At 40.7% G+C, this 21,618-nt stretch overlaps 2 protein-coding genes across 2 annotated transcripts in view; one reads left to right on the top strand and one right to left on the bottom strand.

Annotated features, from left to right (window-relative positions):
* Positions 1–555: 555 nt before the first annotated feature.
* ggnbp2 (gametogenetin binding protein 2) lies at positions 556–10,701 on the bottom strand. The gene is made up of 14 exons (XM_049592511.1): positions 10,613–10,701; positions 9,744–9,873; positions 7,671–7,751; positions 7,330–7,583; positions 6,979–7,077; positions 5,371–5,484; positions 5,071–5,280; positions 4,783–4,957; positions 4,484–4,672; positions 4,259–4,382; positions 2,865–2,987; positions 2,627–2,775; positions 2,329–2,541; positions 556–1,297 (listed from the first exon to the last, which is right to left on the bottom strand). The coding sequence occupies exons 2-14, from the start codon at positions 9,834–9,836 to the stop codon at positions 1,091–1,093; spliced, it is 2,031 nt and encodes a 676-aa protein (XP_049448468.1). The 5' UTR covers positions 9,837–9,873; positions 10,613–10,701; the 3' UTR covers positions 556–1,090.
* A 1,481-nt stretch (positions 10,702–12,182) lies between these two features.
* The window catches only part of dhrs11a (dehydrogenase/reductase 11a), a 36,295-nt gene continuing 26,859 nt past the window's right edge, over positions 12,183–21,618 (top strand). Inside the window, exon 1 of the mRNA XM_049592408.1 lies at positions 12,183–12,578. Coding sequence (XP_049448365.1) covers positions 12,447–12,578 — 132 coding nt within the window. The 5' untranslated portion in view covers positions 12,183–12,446. The remainder of the gene's footprint in view (positions 12,579–21,618) is intronic.

Below are 21,618 nucleotides of genomic sequence, written 5' to 3'. Positions count from 1 at the left end.
TATTTCAATAAAGTTTTTAATTATAATGACAGGATCTATTTTTTTTCACCCCACTGGCAGGAATGGACTTCAATACATGCGTCTAAGACTATCTATGCGCTCCAATCCCCACACTACCATACTATATAGTGTGCCAGAAAAAGATTTAGTATGTCCCAATACATAGTTTGTCAGATGCAGTATGCCAAAAATGCCAGGATGTTCTGCTACATCCAAGCCAGCATGCTTTTCTGGCTACTCTTTGTGTCTGGGGAATTCGATGAGTGGTGTTTGTTTTATCTCCAAAGTTGTCAAAGTTCAGTGTATAATATTATGAGGAAGTAGAAAGGCAGCTGCAGTACATACTTAAAGTAAAAAGACAAAGTATGCAATTTGGAGCACACCCTGTGTCAAACTTCAACAGATATATTCCTTGAACAACCATCCAAACTCAAGACTAGGCTGACATCTAAAGGTAAAGGCCATAGTGGCTCACAGAAGAACTCCCAAAATACACATGACCTTGAACGGTTACAAAAAAACAACACATTTATAATGCATATTAATAAATATTCTTTATTTAGTAAATTTTGCACATTGCGCTCTTAACGTCACACCCAAATCCTTATTACAAATGGATGTTTATTCTCTGTAAAATCTTTATATTTAGAATTTCTGTACACATTCAATGGTACCTTTACCACTACACTGAAGTGTCACCAAAGAGAAACATAAAAGAAACCAACAAAAACAGAAAATAAGACTCCTACAATGTAACCCTAATGTCACAGCTTGCAAAGCTTGATTACTGAATCCACTGTGCTCTTACCCGACGACCCTACAGGAGACCAACAACAGACAGCTAGGCTTGGTCGAAGAGAACAATTACAGGTGAGAGTGTCCCAGAAATGAGATGTAAAAGTGTTTGTGTGTACAAGTGAGAGAAAGAGGCAGATGATCAACAGAAATAAGAATCACATTTACTTTAAAGTAGATTTGACTGATCAAGACACCAAATGTACTTCAGAACTGTATCTTTTCTAAAAGATGTTGCAGCAGTGGTCACAAGTGTTGTGTTGTGTTTTCCCCAGGGGAAATTAAATTAGTGCAGTTAGTTGACACTGGTGGTGGTGGTGAACCACTTCCCACAGACGGGCTTACTCCGCTCGGTGGAGCGGCAGTAGTTGGTGAACTTCTCTTTCAGGAGCTGTCGGTACTGGTGACGGTTGTTGTAGAAGGACTGGTTTCTTTCCAAAAACGCCTGGATTTCATCTTGTGTCAGACAATTCTCCTCATCTGAGGTCACTTCTGAATCATCCTGTAATGAGAACACAACCAGAGCTCTTTAACTCTTTTTAGGGAAACGTGGAAAGCACTGTAGTTCAGTGGCTTGGCTTACTAGCGAAGCTGAAGTGGAGAGCTATCATTATTGTTATTGGTTAAAGGGACACTGTGGTATTTTCTAACCTGGAACCTATTCTCTTAATGGGAGCAACAGTCTTTTAAACTGGTCCAGTATTGACAAGACGGCTGCAGCCAACAGTCATGAAATTGACTGCAATGTAACCACTCTGGGCACGTTTGCACGGTCAAACCGACAGGCTCAGATTTTTATTATGAGGCGGGGTCTCTACAGAGAAACAAAACATTTTCTTTACCCCTGCTTGAGCCAGTCTGTTTGTTAAGCCCTGTTCTCACTGGACAAATAACCTACTAACACTTGCTAACTTCTGGCTTTAAGTATTTAGTGGGAAAGGCTACAATCGGCATGAATTCCCCGGACAACTGACTGTGCCGTAGTCACTTGCATTTATCACCTTAAGCTGCGATTGGCTCTGATCGGCATTTATAGAAATATGACACCAGCACGATACAGTGACACACTGAATGACATGCAGCAAAGGGCCACAGGCTGGAGTCGAACCCGGGCCGCTGCAGCAACAGCCTTGTACATGGGGCACCTGCTCTACCACTAAGTCACCAACGCCCCACAAGACTTCTCCTTGAGCGAGACTTGACAATGACATTAAGATCAGATCAAGCTAAAGCTAAAGAAAGCTTTGTTCTCCTCTGTGGCGTCCATCACATAACGTCAGACACTTGTAATAATAATCTGAGCCCTTCAGTGGCAAAAACAAACACTTTACATCAATGTAAACTGATGATGCAAACATGCCCCGAGTGGTTACATTTGCAGCCTGTTTCACTGCAGCACTCTCGCTCAGTACTGGACCAGTTTCAAAAATTGTTGTTACCATTAGTCGCTTAGACATAAAAACATGGGATATTAACGTCCAGGCTGAAAAATACTCAAGTTTCCCTTTATTCTAAAATATATTTCTTACTGACCAGAAGTTCCATGAGACTTGCATTTGCCTCTGGAGACCTCGCATCAAGGCCCAGGTTGTTTTGATGTGCTGTCCACGGTAACCGCAGTGCAATGCTGGCAAATGTGTCGCCACATAAGGAGGAAAAGATTTCTTTGGTTCGGCAAGTGTGCGCTGACGGTGGACTGCTGCCCGTTGTGTTCCCATCTGACATACAACCGTCACCTTTCTGTCCCTGTGGAAACGTGCAGACTTTAGTTGATACACAGCGTTAAATATTCTGCAAAGAGCTATGTGAATTCTACAGTCTGTTCTCTCACCTGATCGTTGCATAAACCTTTGCCCTTCCTTTTCTTCTTTTTACTCTTGCATTGAGTGTTTTCCACAGAGTGTGGCCAGCAGTCCAAACAGCTGTCTATTCCATCCTCCTCCTTGTCTTCAGCACAGCGATGGGCGTTTGAGTCATCTCCTGCAGAGGGTCGACAAAGACACACAGTGAGACACTGTAATGTTTGAAATGTTTCCTGTTGTAAGGACTGAGAGCTGCTCGCACCATACCTGCATCGTCATGGTTGCATATTCCCTCAGAGCAGAAAATATCAGAACCTTCCCGTGATCCCGTTTCACTGCCCTCCATACTTGAGTAGCCGCAGTCACTACCATTGCTGTGGGGCGACAAATCTGCAGATACACATGAATAAAACATCGATAAACACATGTTCAATGGCTCGTAGTGATGACTGTGTTAGAGCTTCCACTTTTTATTTAAACCTTTGTTCAAACTTGGGAAAGAAACAAATACACAAACTGTTGCAGATCTTTTCAAATATACAGACTATTAGCGCCAACAGAATGTGTGAAGTAGTTCGTCTTGTGGTCCAGCAGAGGACTTTCTTAAAATTCACTATCTGCTTGATCTACTGCAAGATGAGTCTGACTAAACTGTCAGAAACAGGCTCCATGAGGGTGGCATGAGGGCCCGACATCCTTCCTGAAACCTGTGCTCACAGCCCAGCACCATGCGGTTCAATTGGCATTCGCCAGAGAACACCAGAATTGGCAGGTCCACCTTTGGCGCCCCGTTCTCTTCAGATAAGAGCAGGTTCACACTGAGCACATGTGACGGACATGAAAGAGTCTGGAGACGCCGTGGTGAACATGATGCTGCCTGTAACATCATCCAGCATGACCAGTTTGGTGGTGGGTCAGTGATGGCCTGGGGAGGCATTTCCTTGGAGGGTCACACAGACCTCCACGTCAGAGCCAACAGTACCCTGACTGCTGTTAGGTACCGGGATGAAATCCTCAGAGCGATTGTCAGACCCTTACGCTGGTGTGGCTGGCCCTGGGTTCCTACTGGTGCAGCGGGCCCTGAGTTCCTCCTGGTGCAGGACAATGTCCAGCCTCATGTGGCCAGAGTATGAAGGCAGTTCCTGGATGATGAAGGCATTGATACCACTGACTGGCCCTTTCGTTCCCCTGACCTAAATCCAACGGAGCCCCTATATGACATTGTGTATCGGTGCCACTGGTACCATCAAGCACCACCACAGACTGTCCAGGAGCTCAATGATGCCCTGATCCAGGTCTGGGAGGAGATCCCCCAGAACACCATCTGCCAACTCATCAGGAGCAGGCCCAGATGTTGTTGGGAGGTCAAACAGGCACACGGGTGCCATACACACTACTGAATCAGTTGGAGTGTTTCATTAGAGGGTTTTCAGGATCATGACAGAGCTGGATATAAAATTCCAAGTAGCACCATAAAATTAAGATACACAGTCACACAGTTGTATGACACCACACAAGAAAATATATAGACTCTACTATACTGGGGGCAGGTCTTTCACTACGTGGGTTGTTTTTGGATTAATTCAAAAGGAATTACATGTTGGTTTGAATTAGTTTGAACTTGACTGTTTGAAAAAGTGACAGCCTGTGTGCATTTTTACCCGGCTTGGTGTTGTCTGGGCAGCTACAGGAAGTGCTCCCATTGGCAGTGACGCTCTGATCCAGTCCAGCCTCCTCCTCCTCCTCATCGTGGCTACCACACACCTTGCAAGATTCAAGAGAACCCTGTGACACAGCAAACGGGACAGGCTTAAATAAATACAGGTGAACAGATAGCGTAGCTAAATGTGAAGACATACAGCTTAAATAAAGTGTGACAGGATTACCTCGTCCAGATTCTTCTCCTTGTCGTCTCCCTCCTGTTCACATGCATCAAAGCCACACTTGTTTTTGCGACGGTTTTTTCGCTTTTGCCTCTTTTTCTCCTGCTTCAGCTCTTTGGCTCTCTCCTCCTCGGAGAGCTCCTCGACGAACTGCTCGAGCCGACTGATCCCCTGCATCTTCTCCACTGCCATCTGAGGGTCATGTTCATCAGTACATCATCACACAGCCGTAATGCATTTATCATCTGATATATCAGTTTGAAATATTATCGTACACACACACTGTCTCAGGAGTTGTGTACCTCAAAACTTTTGCGTAGTGCATCAACTCCCAAATGGAACAGTATCTGCCAGGTCTGCTCCTCAGCTCGGAGTTTCTGCCAGATCCTGTGCAGCCGCTCATAGAGGTGAATACCCAGACAGGTCAGGACTTCTTCTTGTGCAATGTCAATGGTCTTGGCATGTCGCTCTCTGCGTCTAAAAAACAAACAAATACAAAATCAACTGAATACAGAAACACATGGAAAGACACATGGCCGACTCAAATGAAACTGAACTCTGTAGCATTCACTGTTTACACCTTTACTTACTCATACCCTCCTGCAAACTCAGGCTCTGCCCGGCCGAGAAGGTGAGCGATGAAGTCAGTCTCGCAGCACACGTGGATGTGGCGTTCATGGGGGCAACAGCATAGTCCCTCATACAAAGCGGCGCAGTACCCTTTCTCTTTACTGCAGTCCAGCTCCCCCACCAGGATGTTGTACGCTCTCAGCACTTTGTTCTTACAGTCAGTGCAAAACCTGTGCACAAGAAAGTACCACGCAGTTAGCCCAGTACTCTTTAAACCTCTAACATATCACATCATAAAGGCTACGACAGTCACATGTTACCTGTGTTTACGCAAGTATGTCTCCAATGTCTCCAAGAGACAAGCACTGTCAATGAGCACCACTTCGTCCCTGCACTCCTGAGACATCAGCTCCCACACATCCATCCAGCTTCCCCTGTAAGCAAGAATGCAACTGTTAGATCTTTGCCATCACAATGCACAGTTAACAATAACCTACAGTATTTACACAACCAGCAGATATGGAGCGACGTTAGCGTTCATTAGGAGTCGTGTTTCTGACCACCTGGCAAATATGAGTCTGATATACACTCTTTTAAACTCTGGTTTTGGTCTCCACTAGCTCTTGAGGGCAATATCTGGCTCATGCTGTCCAATGAAGCTCAGCACAAGTTCTATCACGAAAACAATCTTTATGCTTCATCCATTCACAGTTCTCTCTATACCATTGCTTCCTCTAATCAGCTGACTATGGGTGTTCACTCTTCTGGTTATCCAATCAAGCTTTGCCACGATCTCTCTCAGCCAATTAGGGTGCCACTGCAAAACTTCAAATATGCTCTCTCCTCTGCTGCTGTCAGCCCTCATTTTAGGCAGAATTGTCGCGCCCTCCCCTACCCCGTTCACCTCCAGAGTCCAGGACAAGCTCAACAAAGGCTCACTCCTCCACTCATCCAGATCATCAGCACTTCTTCAGCTTCTCCACATATTGTTCTCATCTCATCTTCACCACCTCTACCACCACCAGCACCCGGACCCTGGGGGGTTCCCTATGCGACTATGGATTCATCACCCCCCTTAAATCATGCCATCTCTGTGGGGTCTGATTTTCATTCCTACGTGCACCTTAATAAATATTCTTTTTACTATAAAAACAAGTCTCTCCTGATTAAAATAGGGATGTTTCTAACCAGTCGAGTAGTCTAAAAGTAAAAGTAAAAAAAAAAACCAAAAAAAAAAAACCACACACTCAGAAAACAGTCAAAATTGAGCACAATTTAATCCAGAAGGTTAAAACCAGCCTGAAAATGAAATCTGAAACAACTGCATTAGAGTCAGTGGAGCACAGCTATGTTATTGTAGGACCCTGGTCTGAGCCAGCCCGATGCTACGTTATGATTGGCCAGATTGCGCCTGGGGGTGGGACTTAGCAAAGGGTCAATTCTGTCATTTGTAAGTGATTTTGTTAATAACCCATATGATGCAAGGAGCAGATGGCCCCCAGGTATTTTCACGTTCACTTATCGTTTGTACACCCCTGGTATATATCATCAACTATGCAGGGGAAAAAAATGACATAAAGCATCAAATGGTGCACAGTGATGACTGACCTACAGCAGAGACCTTGTGGAGACTGGAGAAAGAGCTGTAACTCAGTCTTTCCTGGCTTGTTTCTACATGACAGGGACTCCACAAATTGTCCAAAGGGAAAGAAAGCGTTGCATATGTGGTCTTCTAATTCTCTTTGTGTCCCCTTCACTAGTACGGTTGGACAGAGGACAACTTAAAAACACTGGTCCTGTCTGCTGGGAAGAGTTATTATTCCACTCTTCAAACGCATCCTCTTAACATTAACATCCTGAATGTTGTTTAGAGAATGACACTACGACAGTCTGATGAGGAAAACAGATAAAATGGTCACATTACTCACCCCAGAGGTTTAGGTTTGTGTGTGTCTAAGGAGTGTAACTGGCAGCGTTTGTTCTTTTTACTTTTGGGAATGGCGTCAATCATGTCATTCAACTTTGACCTGTTGGAAAAAATAAATAAATTAAAAAATCAGAATATCCCAGCACTGTCAACAGTTAATAAAATATAACGACACAAGCTGGCTATTTGTTACACCTGACACTAAATAAGAAAGCATCAGTATCCTTACACAGTATTCCAACAAACCCAGAAAGCATTTCTTTTGAAATCACAGATTCATAATCAATGATAATAATCAATTTGGCATTGAAAATAAAAGAAACACACTTCTGTGTATCTCTCTGTGTCTTACCCGTGAACGTAGAAGAGAGTGTAGAGCTTCTTTACGTCTGTTAAACAGGCTTTGGTGACGGACAGCATGCCCGTGGGTTTCACTGTGAGCGGCTCCAGGGCTGGGTTCCCCGACTCCACTAAATGCGAGAAGAGGCGCTCCACACTTCGCCTGCAGCCCACGCATGGAACCAGCTGAGCTAATGCACCGTACACCTCTCTGGATGTCACCATCAGGGCGATATTCAAGTCCTGTTGCTTCAACTTGGAGTGATACTAAAGGTCAAGGAATCGTACATCTGTTAGCACTTTGTTGACAAGTGACATGAAGACAAATGACAGACTATAATTTACACTACACACCTCAGAGAATTGTTTCCAATGGGATGTGTTTATCTCTTGGCTGTCAACGTCCATGACACTGTCAGAAAATTCCATCACCATCTGACAACAGTAGATAAAACACAACAGTTAATGCATGTAAAGAAACATTCACAAAGCATGACCATGTCTCATTTTAAAGGGACAGTTCCTTTGACCCGTATTGCTATTTATCAGTCTAGATTGTTTAGATGTGAGGTGCCGGATGTTGGAGATATCGGCCGCAGACATAAGTTGATGACCTTGCTAATGATTTTAATGACAAATTAAGAGTTGCTCCTTCACAAATTTAAAAACAGGCACTTAATCTGCAAATCACCATGGAAAATGGCTGCAATTCATCAGTGTAAAAGAAACAGTCGCAAAGCTGAGAGGTGATGGAGGAAAACCAAACTACAGGTTCACTTTGGCTGTTTTAAATATCAAGTTTCAATTTACAGTAATGCAGTCAGGAAATAAAGACAAACCCATTCCTCAAAAATTATTTCAGATAACCGAAATAATCCCACGGTGCTTTTTTCCACAGCTGACAGTCTTCTCAATCCATCACCAGCTCTTAATCTTCATAACAATTCATCAACTCTTAAATGCAGCAAATTTGCTTCATTTTTTAAAGAAAAAATAGGCACTTAGCTTGTGGAGCTCATTTGAAAAACTCAACAGCAATGTCTCTTTTCATAAATCACGACCCGTTAATGCAAGATAATCCACAGACTTCGTTGTGAGCAATTTCATTTAGGAACTATCTTCTTTCTACAGTTTCAGAACTACGCCCATCAACCGTATCACTGCGCAGCGTGCATCTACTGCTAGCTCACCTAGCACCACTGCTCTAGCTATTGTTATAGCTCAGCCAAGGAGGACGCCATTACTGTTTACTTCCTGTGCTGTCACGAGCATGAGCATCTCGTCCATGAGTAGATGCATGCTTCCTTCTGCCCTGTGATTCAGGGCGCGTTCTGTACTTATTCTTTTTGCTTTTAATAGGTAAGGCAGCTGCCCTGAAAAAGTACGTACTGTTACATGTACTACACACACATATTCAGAACATACTGCTTTCTCATAACATTACACCCTGAAAACCATCTTGCTTTCATATCCGTTACTTTAGAGATAAAACAAACGCCACTTACCGAGTTTGCCAGAGATGCAGAGATCTGCTGTTGTTACTTTGCAATATATGTAGTTTAATTTTAAAGTTATAACTGCACAGATTGTAGATTCTAACATTTTATATTTGCGACAGTGAAATTACAGCTGCATTTTTCAGCCATTGTTATTTTTATAGTTATGTATTAATGCTGTTTGTAATATTTATAATTATTTTGTTCACTTCAACAGTCAATATTCCTGTTATTACTATTCGACTGGTTATCCGTTTTTTGAATGCGCTGTCATCCGTCATAGGGACCTCTGACAGTTGTCAATAAGCTGTCATCTGTTTGTGGCTCAGTCAATGTGATGTATCATCCACTGCGCAGAGGATTGTGGGTCAGAATAGCCAGAAAAATCATCCTGGCTTTCATACTGCAAAATCGGACCAGATGTAGTAGAACATCCTGGTATTTTTGGCATACTATTTGGCGGGTGTACTTCGGTTGGCAGGCAATACTTCCTACATGAAACTGCTCACAACAGTGCCTGTTGTTTATCTTGAGTAACAGAATCATGATTCCTGGGAAGAGACAGCTGTTCAATTTTACAAATGTATTAATGAGTGCTTTGAGCACCACAAGCTGAGTGCCATCTAGTTCTATAATACTGACGGGAAGGCAGACATCTCTACAGCTGATATTTTCAACACACTTCAACACTGAACAATATAGACTAATAAACAGCACTACAGTTAAGAGGAAAAATACATACTTTTGATTCTGGGGTGAACTGTCCCTTTAACATTTGGCTTGGCAATAACAAAGCCTTTACTTGAGGACATGAAATCAGTCAGAGACCTGATGTAGAGTGCAAACACCTGACCCAAAGAGGCTTATGACTGAGTCAGCCACAACGCTGTCCTTATGGTCATGTACAGTACATATGGGAAAGCCTACTAACCGTGAGAGTATCATCAATATACAGGGGGATCTGCCTGGCGAGGAATGGGTAGTCCTCTTCCCCTTCCCTGCAAACTGCCACCAGTCGAGCCATGACTCCTTCCAGTTTGGTGTTTCGTGGTGCAGCTCGCCTGCAGGTGACACACAGGAGAGCAACTCAGACATGCTACACCAAGCTAATGCTAATCTCCAGCAGGACATTGCGGGCTAACTGCAACATCTCCCTGTCACTGTGAGCTATTACACAGATTTAACAGGCAGTAAAACACAATAATAAAAGCCAACCACGCACCGACGTTGACAACATGTGATTACTAACACGGTTGAAGTAACTTACACACACATTTGTCTTGACCCAGATTTAACAAGCTAACGCTAAGTTAACAAAACAACCCTGGAGCCGAGAGCCCGGAGGGAGAAATTGGTATGATGTTTTAGTTTCTCAAACTTATCTGTAGCTGTAAAATTATATAAGTTATGTCGACAGGTTGATTCAAGCTAATGTCTAACATATGTTGGGCACGATAAAGCAGCAACCGGCGGCTAGCCTGTTAGCCTACTAGCTAATTTCCTTTGCCAGTAGAAATTGAGAAAGCCAGTCAGCGCGTGCTTTGGACAATATCCTCAAGCGGTTAATACATATTAAAGTTAATAACACCTCCACCAATAATAAATATACTGCAGTGTTGATACAGTTTGTCTACGCCCTGTCGATGCCAGCAAACTTAGCTAACTAATAAACTGGCTACTTAGCAACTGTCACTTTCATCAATGTTTCTGATTGACGTTTTAAATATTGACCATAATCTGTCACCTTTACGAAGGGACACTTGACTAAACGTTTTGACTTAAAGTGTTGTGATTACTCACCGCTTCGGTAAGTTCCCCTTAAAATATAATAAACAAGCGCGACACTGCGTGAGTGAGGCTGTTACAGTGGCGGAATCTTCGTTACTGATTTGACCTTTGCCTCTGAACGTAGCTGCTGACGTTGTAATGCGTTAATGCGTGTGGCCTCCAGGGGGCGCACCGTTCATATGCACACCTCATGGCCACTTTATTAGGTACACTTTATAAACTGTATTCATAAGGTTTGAGGTTTTATATGATAACTTTTGATAGTTACTTTGCAGATTTTGATTACAAGTATATACAACAACTGATAAATTATAATGTATTATTGTAGTTAAATCTACTCAGAGGTCAAATTTGAATGAGCTATTCCTTTACCAGCTGCAACATTAACGTGATTAACGCATTGATTCATCAATAATTATAATTTAAGAATATTTTATTTAAAATACTATTTTGACACTGATATTTTTGTACTTTTGAATGTAGGACTTTTACTTGTATTTCTACACAGTGGTACTGCTGCCTTTACTTAAAAAGCATGTCCTATAGATGATGGGTTCCAAAATGTACTCCTCCTACAAAAAAATAAAAAAATAAATTACCTGGAAAAGGTGCTTAAATATTAAGTAGTAATTGTGTAACATCATCATAAATATAGTTTTCCCTAGTTTTTTTCTTTTCCCCTAGTTTTCTTTTTTTTTTAACAAGGTCTTTTTTTAAATTCATTTAGGAGGATCTGCTTTTTTTTTTTTTTTTTTTTTTAAAGTGTGTCCGACAGATGATTCCAAAATGTACGCCTCCTAAAAAAACAAAGTAGAGGAAAAAAATAAGAAATCAAGCTAATTTGCAAAAATTAGTACAAAAAAGAAAGAAAGACATAAAGTTCAAAACAAACAAACAAACAAATTACCTGGAAATGGTGGTAAAAAATTATAATAACTCTGTAACATTATTATTTTTAAATGTAATAATAATTATGAATATTTCCTAGCTTCTTTCTTTTTTCCCTAGGTTTTTTTTTTTTTTTTTTTTTTTTACAATATTTCTTAAACCTTATTTTGAATTATGTTTTTAAACTAATTTTATTGTTTTACATTTTCTCTTAAATTTCTTGCTAATTTATTGGGTCATTTTCTACTTTTTCTTTGCTCATTGCCTTCTTCCCATGTTTTTAAAAGAAGTCAAGCGAATTTGCAAAAAATTGTTTAAAAAAAAAGACATAAAAGCTAAAAAAAAAAAAAAAAAAGAAAGAAATTACCTGGAAAGGATGCTGAAAAAATATAATAATCTAAAATCTTTTTTCCCTAGGTTTTTTTTTTTTTTTAATATTTTTTTTTTAACTAACTTTCTTGTTTTAAATTTTCTCTTAAATTTCTTGCTAATTTATTTCTATTACAATAATTTTTTAAATCCTTTTTATTATTATTTTTTTATTATTATTATTATTTTTTTTTAGGAAGATTAAATTTGGAACCTATCATCTTTAGGAACTGGAGTACTTCTTCATCTCACTGGCTCCAGTAGGCGGCGGTATGTACCCACACACGGAGGAAACTCGTCCAGGCCCCGGGGCTCAGAAACAAAGTGGGAGGTGATGTGAACCAAACATTTACTCACGCCACGGCTCTTCATATTTCATCCAGAGGAGCGCATGGATCCGGGCTCAGGCACACTGCCCGCCGCTGTCCTGGATGCTGCTGCACGGACCGAGACCGGAGGCTGCTGCATCCCTCAGTGTGAACACACCGTACAAACACCGACAGTAGTGACCGTGTGAGGAGCCGAGTAGGCGGAGGAGCAGCACCGTGTTCCGTGTACAGTACCGGTGAAGGCAGACAGGACGGTGGAGATGGAGCGGTGGAAAGGCAGAGTGGCCCTGGTGACCGGAGCCTCGGTGGGGATCGGAGCGGCTGTAGCCCGGGCACTGGTCCAGCAGGGCATGAGGGTTGTCGGCTGTGCCAGGAATGTCGACAAAATAGAGGTGGGTAATTTAATTTAATATCAGTAACAGCTCTGACATAAGTCGGTGCGACTCAGAGGAGAAGCTAGCTCCGTTAGAGCAACAACAAACTAGCTAACTAACGTTAACTGTTAGCTAACGTTAGCTTCACAAGTTCAGCTAGAAACCTTTAGACCCAACGGTGAGCCGATATGAACACTGGCTGGCTGTCTCTCTGTCTGTCTGTGTCTGTGTCTGGGTTTGTTTTATTTGTATAGATCTCCATTAACTGATACAACAACAACCTCAGCCTCTGGTTCTCATTATGTATTTATTATGCTTCAATGAAAAAACAGAAACACATGACACACAACATCCAAACAAGGCTCAACAAGACTCAGAACAAACACTGACACACAACAGATGATGAGTCATAACTGACAGCAGAAATAATAATTATAATAGTAATAATAATAATAATGATAGCTTTATTTGTAAAGCACAATTCATACAAGAATTGCAACTCAAAGTGCATGAAAATAGATAGAAAATAAATATAGAAACAGGGACAGAATACTTCAATTAATGTAAAATGGATAGACAAAAAACCCCACTTGATAATAATATTGAGAATAACATTAAAAAAAAGATAAAAATAGAATGCATAGAATGCATAACATAGAAAACAAAATCAAAGCCACTGAATAATAATAATAATGACGATGATGATGATGATAGTATTTAACTTAGAAATAGAATGCATAAAATGCATAACATTAGATAATAATAATTATAATAATAATAATAACATTTAAGTTAAGAATAGAATACATAAAATGTATAACTTAATTTATAATAATTATAATAGTAATAATAATAATAAAGGAAAAAAATAGATTACTTAGAATGCATAAGATAGAAAATAAAACCCACTTAATAATAATAATAATCATAATAATAATGCTAATGATAATAATATCCTTATTTGTAAAGCACAATTCATAGAAGAATTTCAGCTTAAAGTGCATGAAAAAAGATATAAAATAAATATAAGAATGGACAGAATACTATAATGAATGTAAAATGGATAGACAAAACCTCCACTTAATAACAATAGTAAAAATAATTTTAAAAAAAAAATAGGATGCATAACATTGAATAAAAAAAAACCCCACTGAATAATAATAATGATACAAAATAATGAAAAAATACACAGAATTCATAAGTTAGATAAAAAAATAAACTAAATAAAAAAATATATTTACGTTAAAAAATATAATACATAAAATGCATAAGATAAAAAAAACACTGAAAAATAACTAACAATAATAATTAAGCTTAAAAAATGGGATACTTAGAATACATAGGATTTAAAAAGCCCACTGAATAACATATTAATAATCATAAAAAATAATAAAGTAAAAAAAGAACATGAAATAATAATAATAATGATAAAGTTTTTTTAAAAAGTACATAGATTGCATACATAAGATAAAACACACTAAACAGTTATAATAAAGTTTAAAAAAATATTTAAAATGCATGACAGATTTACAAAACAGAACCCACTGAATGATAATAATAATAATAATAATAATAAAGTTAACAATAGAGTACAAACATACATGTATAACATAAGTATATAAAAAAATTATTATTTTTTATATAAAAAAATAAAATTCACTTGATAATGATAAAGAAAGAAAGAAAGTTTAAAGAAAAGAATAAATTGAATGCATTGAAGTTTGAGTCCTGTATCAGGAAAGTCATAGTTGCTGTAGGCTGAAGTGAAGAGATATGTCCCTGATATCTATACCTGCATAATTCTACATCATTTCAAAACCACTTAGAGATTTAAAGTACTTAAGAAGCAACACACCTCCACTAATTACAAATAAATTAAGTTATGCAGCTCTGAACAACAATATTTTACCTTTCGGGGGGGAAAGTAAGATATTTGTAATATTATTCTTCCGTTACAGAAACAGTGTCCGTCTGAAAAAAGTGTCTCAGAACACTCAGTAATGATCAGAGCTGATAAATATCACAGTGATGTCACTGTACACTTGATTTCTGCTCCACACTGAGAAAGTATTTGATGGTATACTGTACCACCCACCAGATGAGGCAAATGTCATGTCCCTGCATATCCCACCAGACCTCTATTCTGTAATAATCTGTTATTAAAATTCACCTTCTTTTGTTCGACCTGCTCCAGTGAGGTCAGAGGTCAGCATCAGCCACAGACCAGCATTTACAGAGCTGGTTGGGTTTTGGTTTATCTTGTTAAATGACGCTTCAGTGATGAAGATACCTGCTAACAACTGGCTATCATCAGGGACAGTAACCAGTGGGTCACCCTGTCATCCTCACTGCTGTTCAGTTGTTACACTCGTTTATTTAAATGTCCTTACTTAAACTTGAAATACACGAAAAACAAAATACATGGGACAAATAACGGATACACATCACATTTTTTAGGTCAATGCCCAATTAGCTGTGTAACAGGGAGTGTAAATCACACCCACTGTGATAATAAAAGACAAGTCCGACCAGTATTTAAGCCCTGCTCTCATCATGACGATTGAAGTAATTAGTGCTGGTGGTGATTATGTTTTAACTGCGTGTGAGTTTGTTATCCGGATATTAAACCAGTGAATTTATGGCTTTAATTAAAAAATGAATTAATTCTCAGAGTATCGACTGGAGGGCTGACGTCTCCTCCCTCCGGGGCAGGTGTAGGCGGCCCCACACGGCTAACTCTTGCCTAACCATAAGCCATAAGGCGCCGCTGCACCTTGCTTATCTGGTCAGCAGGTAATTAAAGGGACATTGTGTAACATTTTCAGTTGTTTATTGGCAAAAATTGATGTCTGCATTCATAAATATGTCATCACTGGTGTACTATTACCTCCACCAATAATCTGACTTATTCTCGTAAAAGGAGAATTTCGGATTTGTTTGTACATTGTGCGGGTAAGTCGTCTGTGGGGTTCCGTTACGTTTCGCCATCTTGAGAATACACCCGCCAGCAAGGGACGTACAGCACCGCCTTCAGCGTTTTCGTTGAGAGCCAGGCCAGCACTGCGTGACTGAGGAGCTGAAGGAGAGGAGCAAGAGGCGCTTCGCTACTACCCTGGCAAATTTGAAACAAAGTCCCACTCTTTGAGCATAATGCAGGATCATGCATATGCAGCATCATGGGAGACGGAATCCTTGTCGCCAAGAAAGCGCAAAAGGGAATAGAAAAGGCAGCGTGACCGGTGAATTAAAAAAACGAAGGCCCACATCGGGGTAGCCTTTCCCAGGTGGAGAGAGCTGCTGAGGGAGAATGGTAATGCAATCACAGGACAGCGCCACTGTTGGCTGTTAGCCGCTGTTAGCGGCCAGTCGCTAACAGCCTCATCCCTCTGCTCGCATCACTGCGCCGCTGTTAGCCGCTGTTAGCGCTGGCCTGTGATTGTATTACCTTTCTCCTTCAGCAGCTCTCTCCACCTGGGAAAGGCAACCCCAGTGCTGACCCTTGTTTTTTTAATTCGCCAGTCACACTGCCTTTTTGATTCCCTTTTGCATTTTCTTGGTGACGAGGATTCCGTCTCCCATGATGCTGCATAATACATGATCCTGCATTATGCTCAAAGAGTGGGACTTTGCTATGCGGCAGTAGTGCCGCTGGCCACTAACAGCTGTTAGCAGTGCAGTAATGCGAGGAGAGGGATGAGGTGTGTGAGGTTGAGCCACTTGTCAGTTGTCAAAGGACAAGACGTGATTGGTTTGTTTCGATTTACATCCGCCCCAACAGTCCTACGTTGTAAACACAGCTAGCATGGTGAGGAGGGGGTTTGTCAACTCGCGTCACGTGTGTCTGTGTAGGAGCCTGAATGAATACTCCATGTAGTATCGGATGACATGGTTTCATCAGTGTTATCATAGCTTTTTGGTCCACGGCGGCTACAGTTGTTGCAATACGTGTTTGAAACAGTGAGGCACTAGAGTGCGCCATCTGTTTGAATACAATATATGATTTCAACGTTAGATGGGAGAAATTCCTACACACTGTGGCTTTAAGCGTCACTCCACATTGTCGCAGCTTCCTGCACAGACTGAGTGTTGTAGCTTGGCAGTCCTGTAATTGTTCTCCAGTGGTGGAATGTAACTAAGTACATTTACTCAAGTAGGCCCACTGTTCTTAGTACACATTTGAGGTACTTGTACTTTACTTGAGTATTTCTATTTTATGCAACTTTATACTTCTATTCCGCAAAATCACAGAGGTAAATATTGTACTTTTTACTCCACTGCATTTATCTGACAGCTTTAGTTACTTTTCAGATTCATCCCCTTCCTGTTCCTCCCAGTGAAAACCACGTATATGCAGATGATTTTAAATGTTTGTCATAAACTAAAGGTTAAGTGTTGCTTTTTTGTGTTGAGAAAGTTCACTTACTTCTCAAAGGGATAGTTCACCCCAAAATCAAAACTACATATTTTACCTGTAGACCAGAGGTGTCAAACTCACTTTAGTTCAAGGGCCTTATTCAGCTGTATTTGATCTCAAGTGGGCCAGACTAGTAAAACCATTGTAGACTAAAATGAAACTTTAAGTGTAAAGAAGTTTGAGTACATTGAGTACATACAGGTGATGAACTGCCTGCGATATCTTAGGAAAAAAGTGCAATTTCAACAGTGTGTCCCAGTTTTTCCCCGTCCAGTCAGTCTACGACTCGCTGTCATTTTATTTTTCCATAGTGGAAGCTATTGAAGATGCAGGTGAAGTTATCTGCACCTTACAAACTATTTACATACTCCCCTGAGACCCTGTGTTCTCCTCATATGAGGACATCACATTTTGGGTTTACCTGACCTAATACTTCTTTCTAATTAACTTAGACCTGTTGTCCTCATCCGTGGACACTTTTTTTGTGCCATCTAGTGGTGGTAAGAGCACAATACACTTACCCATGTAAAACAAGATGGCCACCATCTCTGCCAACTCAGTCTGTAGCCAACAAGGTCCAAAACCTGATCACATTTTATGGCTGAAACTTGTTTATTTATGATTAATAATGTTTGTAGTTTGATATGTAGTTCTTTTGAGGACATTGGGACTTAATTATCATTGACAGTGTTTAGTTTTTTATACTTATCTGGTCCTACTGATCCACACTAGCTAGGAGAAATTAAAGATGCTTACCAAACAAAAGTTCAGGTGTCAGAAGGATATCTAAACTTTTGGCCGCACCTTAGCCGTAGGATTCCACCTAAAGTGTTTTAAGATAGACGTCTGATACAGATCATTTTAAACTGGAGCTGCTGGTTGACAATAGTTTGCACAGTGTTCATTATCTTTAGATATGACCACAGTAAGTATTTATTGTTTCTTCAGAGAACTTTATTGTAATCAGGGAGGAAGAGCCTCTGAAGGAGCATTTTACATGAAGTAGGCTACTCGGTTAACTTGCTCCCAATCTGGAAATCCATCAGTTAAAAAAAAAAAAAAATTTCTTCCTTTACCTCTGGAGGCACAGCCCGGAGTTTTTCGACTAACGAAAGTGCAGGGGCCTCGGCGATCGCTCACGCCCTTCACTTCTGGCAGTGCCCCCAGGGAACTGCCATGTTGTTTACATATACTTCGGGTAGAACACCAGCAGAGTTTAGCTATATATCACATTTTTCACGTCACTATATCACCGTGTGGACTAATCTGATGTTTGTAAAGTCTATAAACACAATGACAGAACAAACGTTACTATTTCTGTGTGCACGTTTTGTAAATAACATGGTTATCGTAGATTAGCTGGGCTAACCATTAGTGGTTAACGTTAGCCGTTAGCGGTGTCTGTAATAACCATAGACTGTATAAAAATAAGGTATTAACTCAATAAACGGTCTGTGAATAAAATATTTTTTCCAGCGGATATCTTAGTTACAACATGATTGAACTATCAAAGCAGTTTTGTGTTGCTATGTGTGGTATTTATTCAATTATGGGAAATCACGATGTCTAGAAAGCATCAGTGGCTGCAGCTGACAGGGACAGTTAGCAAAGCTAACATCAGGACGTCATTTGTTAAAAGCCTCCTGTTGTCGGATACGACATGAAACTACTCCAGTTAGCTCAATCATGTTGTAACTAAGACATCCGTTGGAAATTTTTTTTTTTTTTTTTTTTTTCCACGTTGACAAGATGGCATTTTGGGTGGAGCGGTCGCTATGGACCCGGAGCTTGCTGTTTCTGTAGGTACACATTTCCTGGGGACGCCTGCATGTCTTGGCCACGCCCCCTCCATTGTGATTGGCTAAAGCGCATCATCGTTCAAACTCAAAGCCCTGCCCTACCCCCCTCTCTAGTCGTCTTTCACACAGGGCTGCCGACAGATTCTACAATGTAAATTGCAGAATCTGTCTTGAGAGATTAACTTGCTCCTGAAAGCTGCACCTCTTAGCCTTCACAACTGCTTCAATATTAGGTGTGCAAAGTCATCTTGTCGGCCTGATTGGACCCTTTGGTGGGCCGGTTCTGGCCCTTAGGCTGTATGTTTGACGCCCCTGCTGTAGAACTACACCCACCAACTGCATTACTGCACAAAAGGAAGCGAGCATCTACTCCTGGACAAGAGGATTGTGCTCGTGACAGCATGAGATGTAAACACATATGGCGTCCTCCTCAGCTGAACTCCTAAAGCCCAGTTCAGACCAAAGTTTGGCGATGAAATGAAACTGTTTTAGAATGTTGCAGAGAAAAGTTGCAGTCGACTCAAGGCGGCTGCTGGTGTCACCTGCAACTCAGCTGGTCAAATCACTAGCAAATGGTTTTAGAACGTAAAGCACGTCACCTGCTTCAACAGCCAATCGGGCTGCAGCAGCAGATGCGCCGTCCCTGCCAAGCCCTCTGTTTCCGTCATCATGGGTGTGTCGGTGTTGGACAGTGGGTTGCTGCATATTATTGTGGCGTATTTATTATGAATACAGTCCATCTGATGCCCGTTTTCTTTCTGTTTTCCATCGTTTCATCACAAGTACAAGTGCAACTAAAATAAACCTGAAAATCTGGAAATCAGAACTCAAGCACAGAGAGTTGTTGCATAGAGATGATATACCGTCCAGTCTAGTTGTATTGGTGTGAACCGGCAGGTTTTTAGAACGCTGCAGTACGGCACATTGTAAGTAGTAGTAGCCAGTTTCAGCTCATCTTGTCGCCAGTCTTTGGTCTGAACTGGGCTTAACATTAGATAGCTCAGTGGTGCTATGTGAGTGAGCGTTTGCTTCTGCGCGGTGACACAATTGGTGGGTGTAGTTCGGTAGGAAGAAAATTGTTCTTACAACTGCTAACAGAAAATGAAAATGTCTTGAATACACCCTTTGATTTAGTTTAATATATGTTAATAAAAATCCCAAAACACAGTTAGGCCAAACCTGTTCCTTGTATCACTAATTTTAAATCTAGCGCTGCATTCTTTGACTGTTGAAGTATCACCAGAATCCCATGATTGGGCTTACAGCTAGTTGGCGGCTTTTGAAAGATAAATATAATACATGACTCATTAGAAAGGCAGACCCTAGTCACGCTGGATGTGCACTCTGCATGAAAACGTTTGACATTATTGGCAACTAGGGTTGCAACAGTACGAGATTTTCATGGTACGTTAAGCGTGTCAAAAATACTGCGGTTTACTACCATCACAGTGTTACAGAATTTCTGTTATTCTCAGTCAGAATGATCCTGAAAGAAATGAAAACAGAATGGTCATTGTTGGTTCAACAAACATTTTATTACTATAATTCAAACCTGAAACCATTTTGTTAATGGAAGTTTGTGTTAAAAGCCTCTCCTTTGAAAATAACTAAAATAAAGGGGAGATTCTCCATCCAGGAAATGTACCTGTAGTATCCATCATTGTGCCCTATGATTGCTGTATAGGCCTATTTTAAACTACTTAAATAAAGTCGTGGAAAGGAGGTAAAATGTTATGGAAAAGCTTTGTAAATTCCGTGTTTTAAAATATGTGGGAACCCTGGGATTACCTTGAGCCAATTTTTATAGTTGGCCACACACTAATGGGCGAAAATAGAGGTCTATAAATCTGTGGATAGATTTGGATAGAGCCACACGACTGAATTATTTTATCCCTATTCAAGTTAACGGGGCGCTAAACCAATAGTAGCGGGCTCGGCCAATTGAAGCCTCTAGTGCGCCACACAGTGAGAAAGCAGCACCAATCATCTGGGTAATTTTATACACAGCAGTAGGACTTTTTTGGCTTCATTTGCCACTGAGCAACTCTCATAGGAATAAGGAGTGGTGCCCCGCCTCAAACGCTGTATCAGTTCTCTTTAAACATACATAGCTATACCTGTTTCTGTTGCTGCACTGTTTAAATTTGTAGTAACATAGTTTGGCGTTGGACCAATGGTTTCAGGAACTCTGTGGATGATGGTGTTGTGAAAGCACGAAGCAGGCGTGTCAGTCATTTCATAGTTTTTTTTATTACTAATGCTAAAAAAATTCTTCCCATGTGTCAATCAGCTCTTGTTTCTTACATGCAAGCATTTTCCTCACCTTGGCTACACACACACGCCCATGCCTACACATGCGTGCAGTGTGTGTGTGTGTGTGTGTGTGTGTGTGAATTGCGCAATAGATAGCCTCCCTCCATTCATACTCTGGTCACATGGCCGCTCCTGTCAATAGTTAACTGCAGTCAGTCCCTGTCTGTGACTTGTGCAAGACTTAAACAAGGTCACAACATTTAAAATCTTTATAGTACTTTTACATAATGGGAACGCCAGTCAGCATTAAGGAGCCGACCACATCGCAGCCACATAACTGTTCTTAATTGTCATAAATGAAACCAAAGCTTAGATTCAACTAACTAAATATTAGAGATAGATATGGGGTTGTACAGAGTGACAGATTAAATCTTTTGTACAAGACCTTAGAGAGCTGTCTGTGTGAGTTGAGGCACAAAGCCGGTATTGTGCTCTCTGCAATGTAAACTGCTGTCGTTGTGCCAAACCTGGCATGCTGCTAGTGGGGGATGTAAGTGTCCATCACCACGTAATTGTTCTTGACTTCCCTTTG

This window comes from Epinephelus fuscoguttatus, linkage group LG12 (assembly GCF_011397635.1).
Source record: "Epinephelus fuscoguttatus linkage group LG12, E.fuscoguttatus.final_Chr_v1".
NCBI lineage: Eukaryota > Metazoa > Chordata > Actinopteri > Perciformes > Serranidae > Epinephelus > Epinephelus fuscoguttatus.
This window is presented reverse-complemented; position numbering and strand designations above follow the sequence as displayed.

What these genes read in the sequence shown, in the direction of transcription:
- ggnbp2 (XM_049592511.1), bottom strand. Translation starts at nt 9,836, where the DNA reads ATGGCTCGACTGGTGGCAGTTTGCAGGGAAGGGGAAGAGGACTACCCA. An exon ending in ATTGGAAACAATTCTCTGAG is followed by an intron (nt 7,584 to 7,670) that starts GTGTGTAGTGTA and finishes CTTGACCTTTAG; the next exon opens with TATCACTCCAAGTTGAAGCA. An exon ending in CACTACGCAAAAGTTTTGAG is followed by an intron (nt 4,673 to 4,782) that starts GTACACAACTCC and finishes CATGACCCTCAG; the next exon opens with ATGGCAGTGGAGAAGATGCA.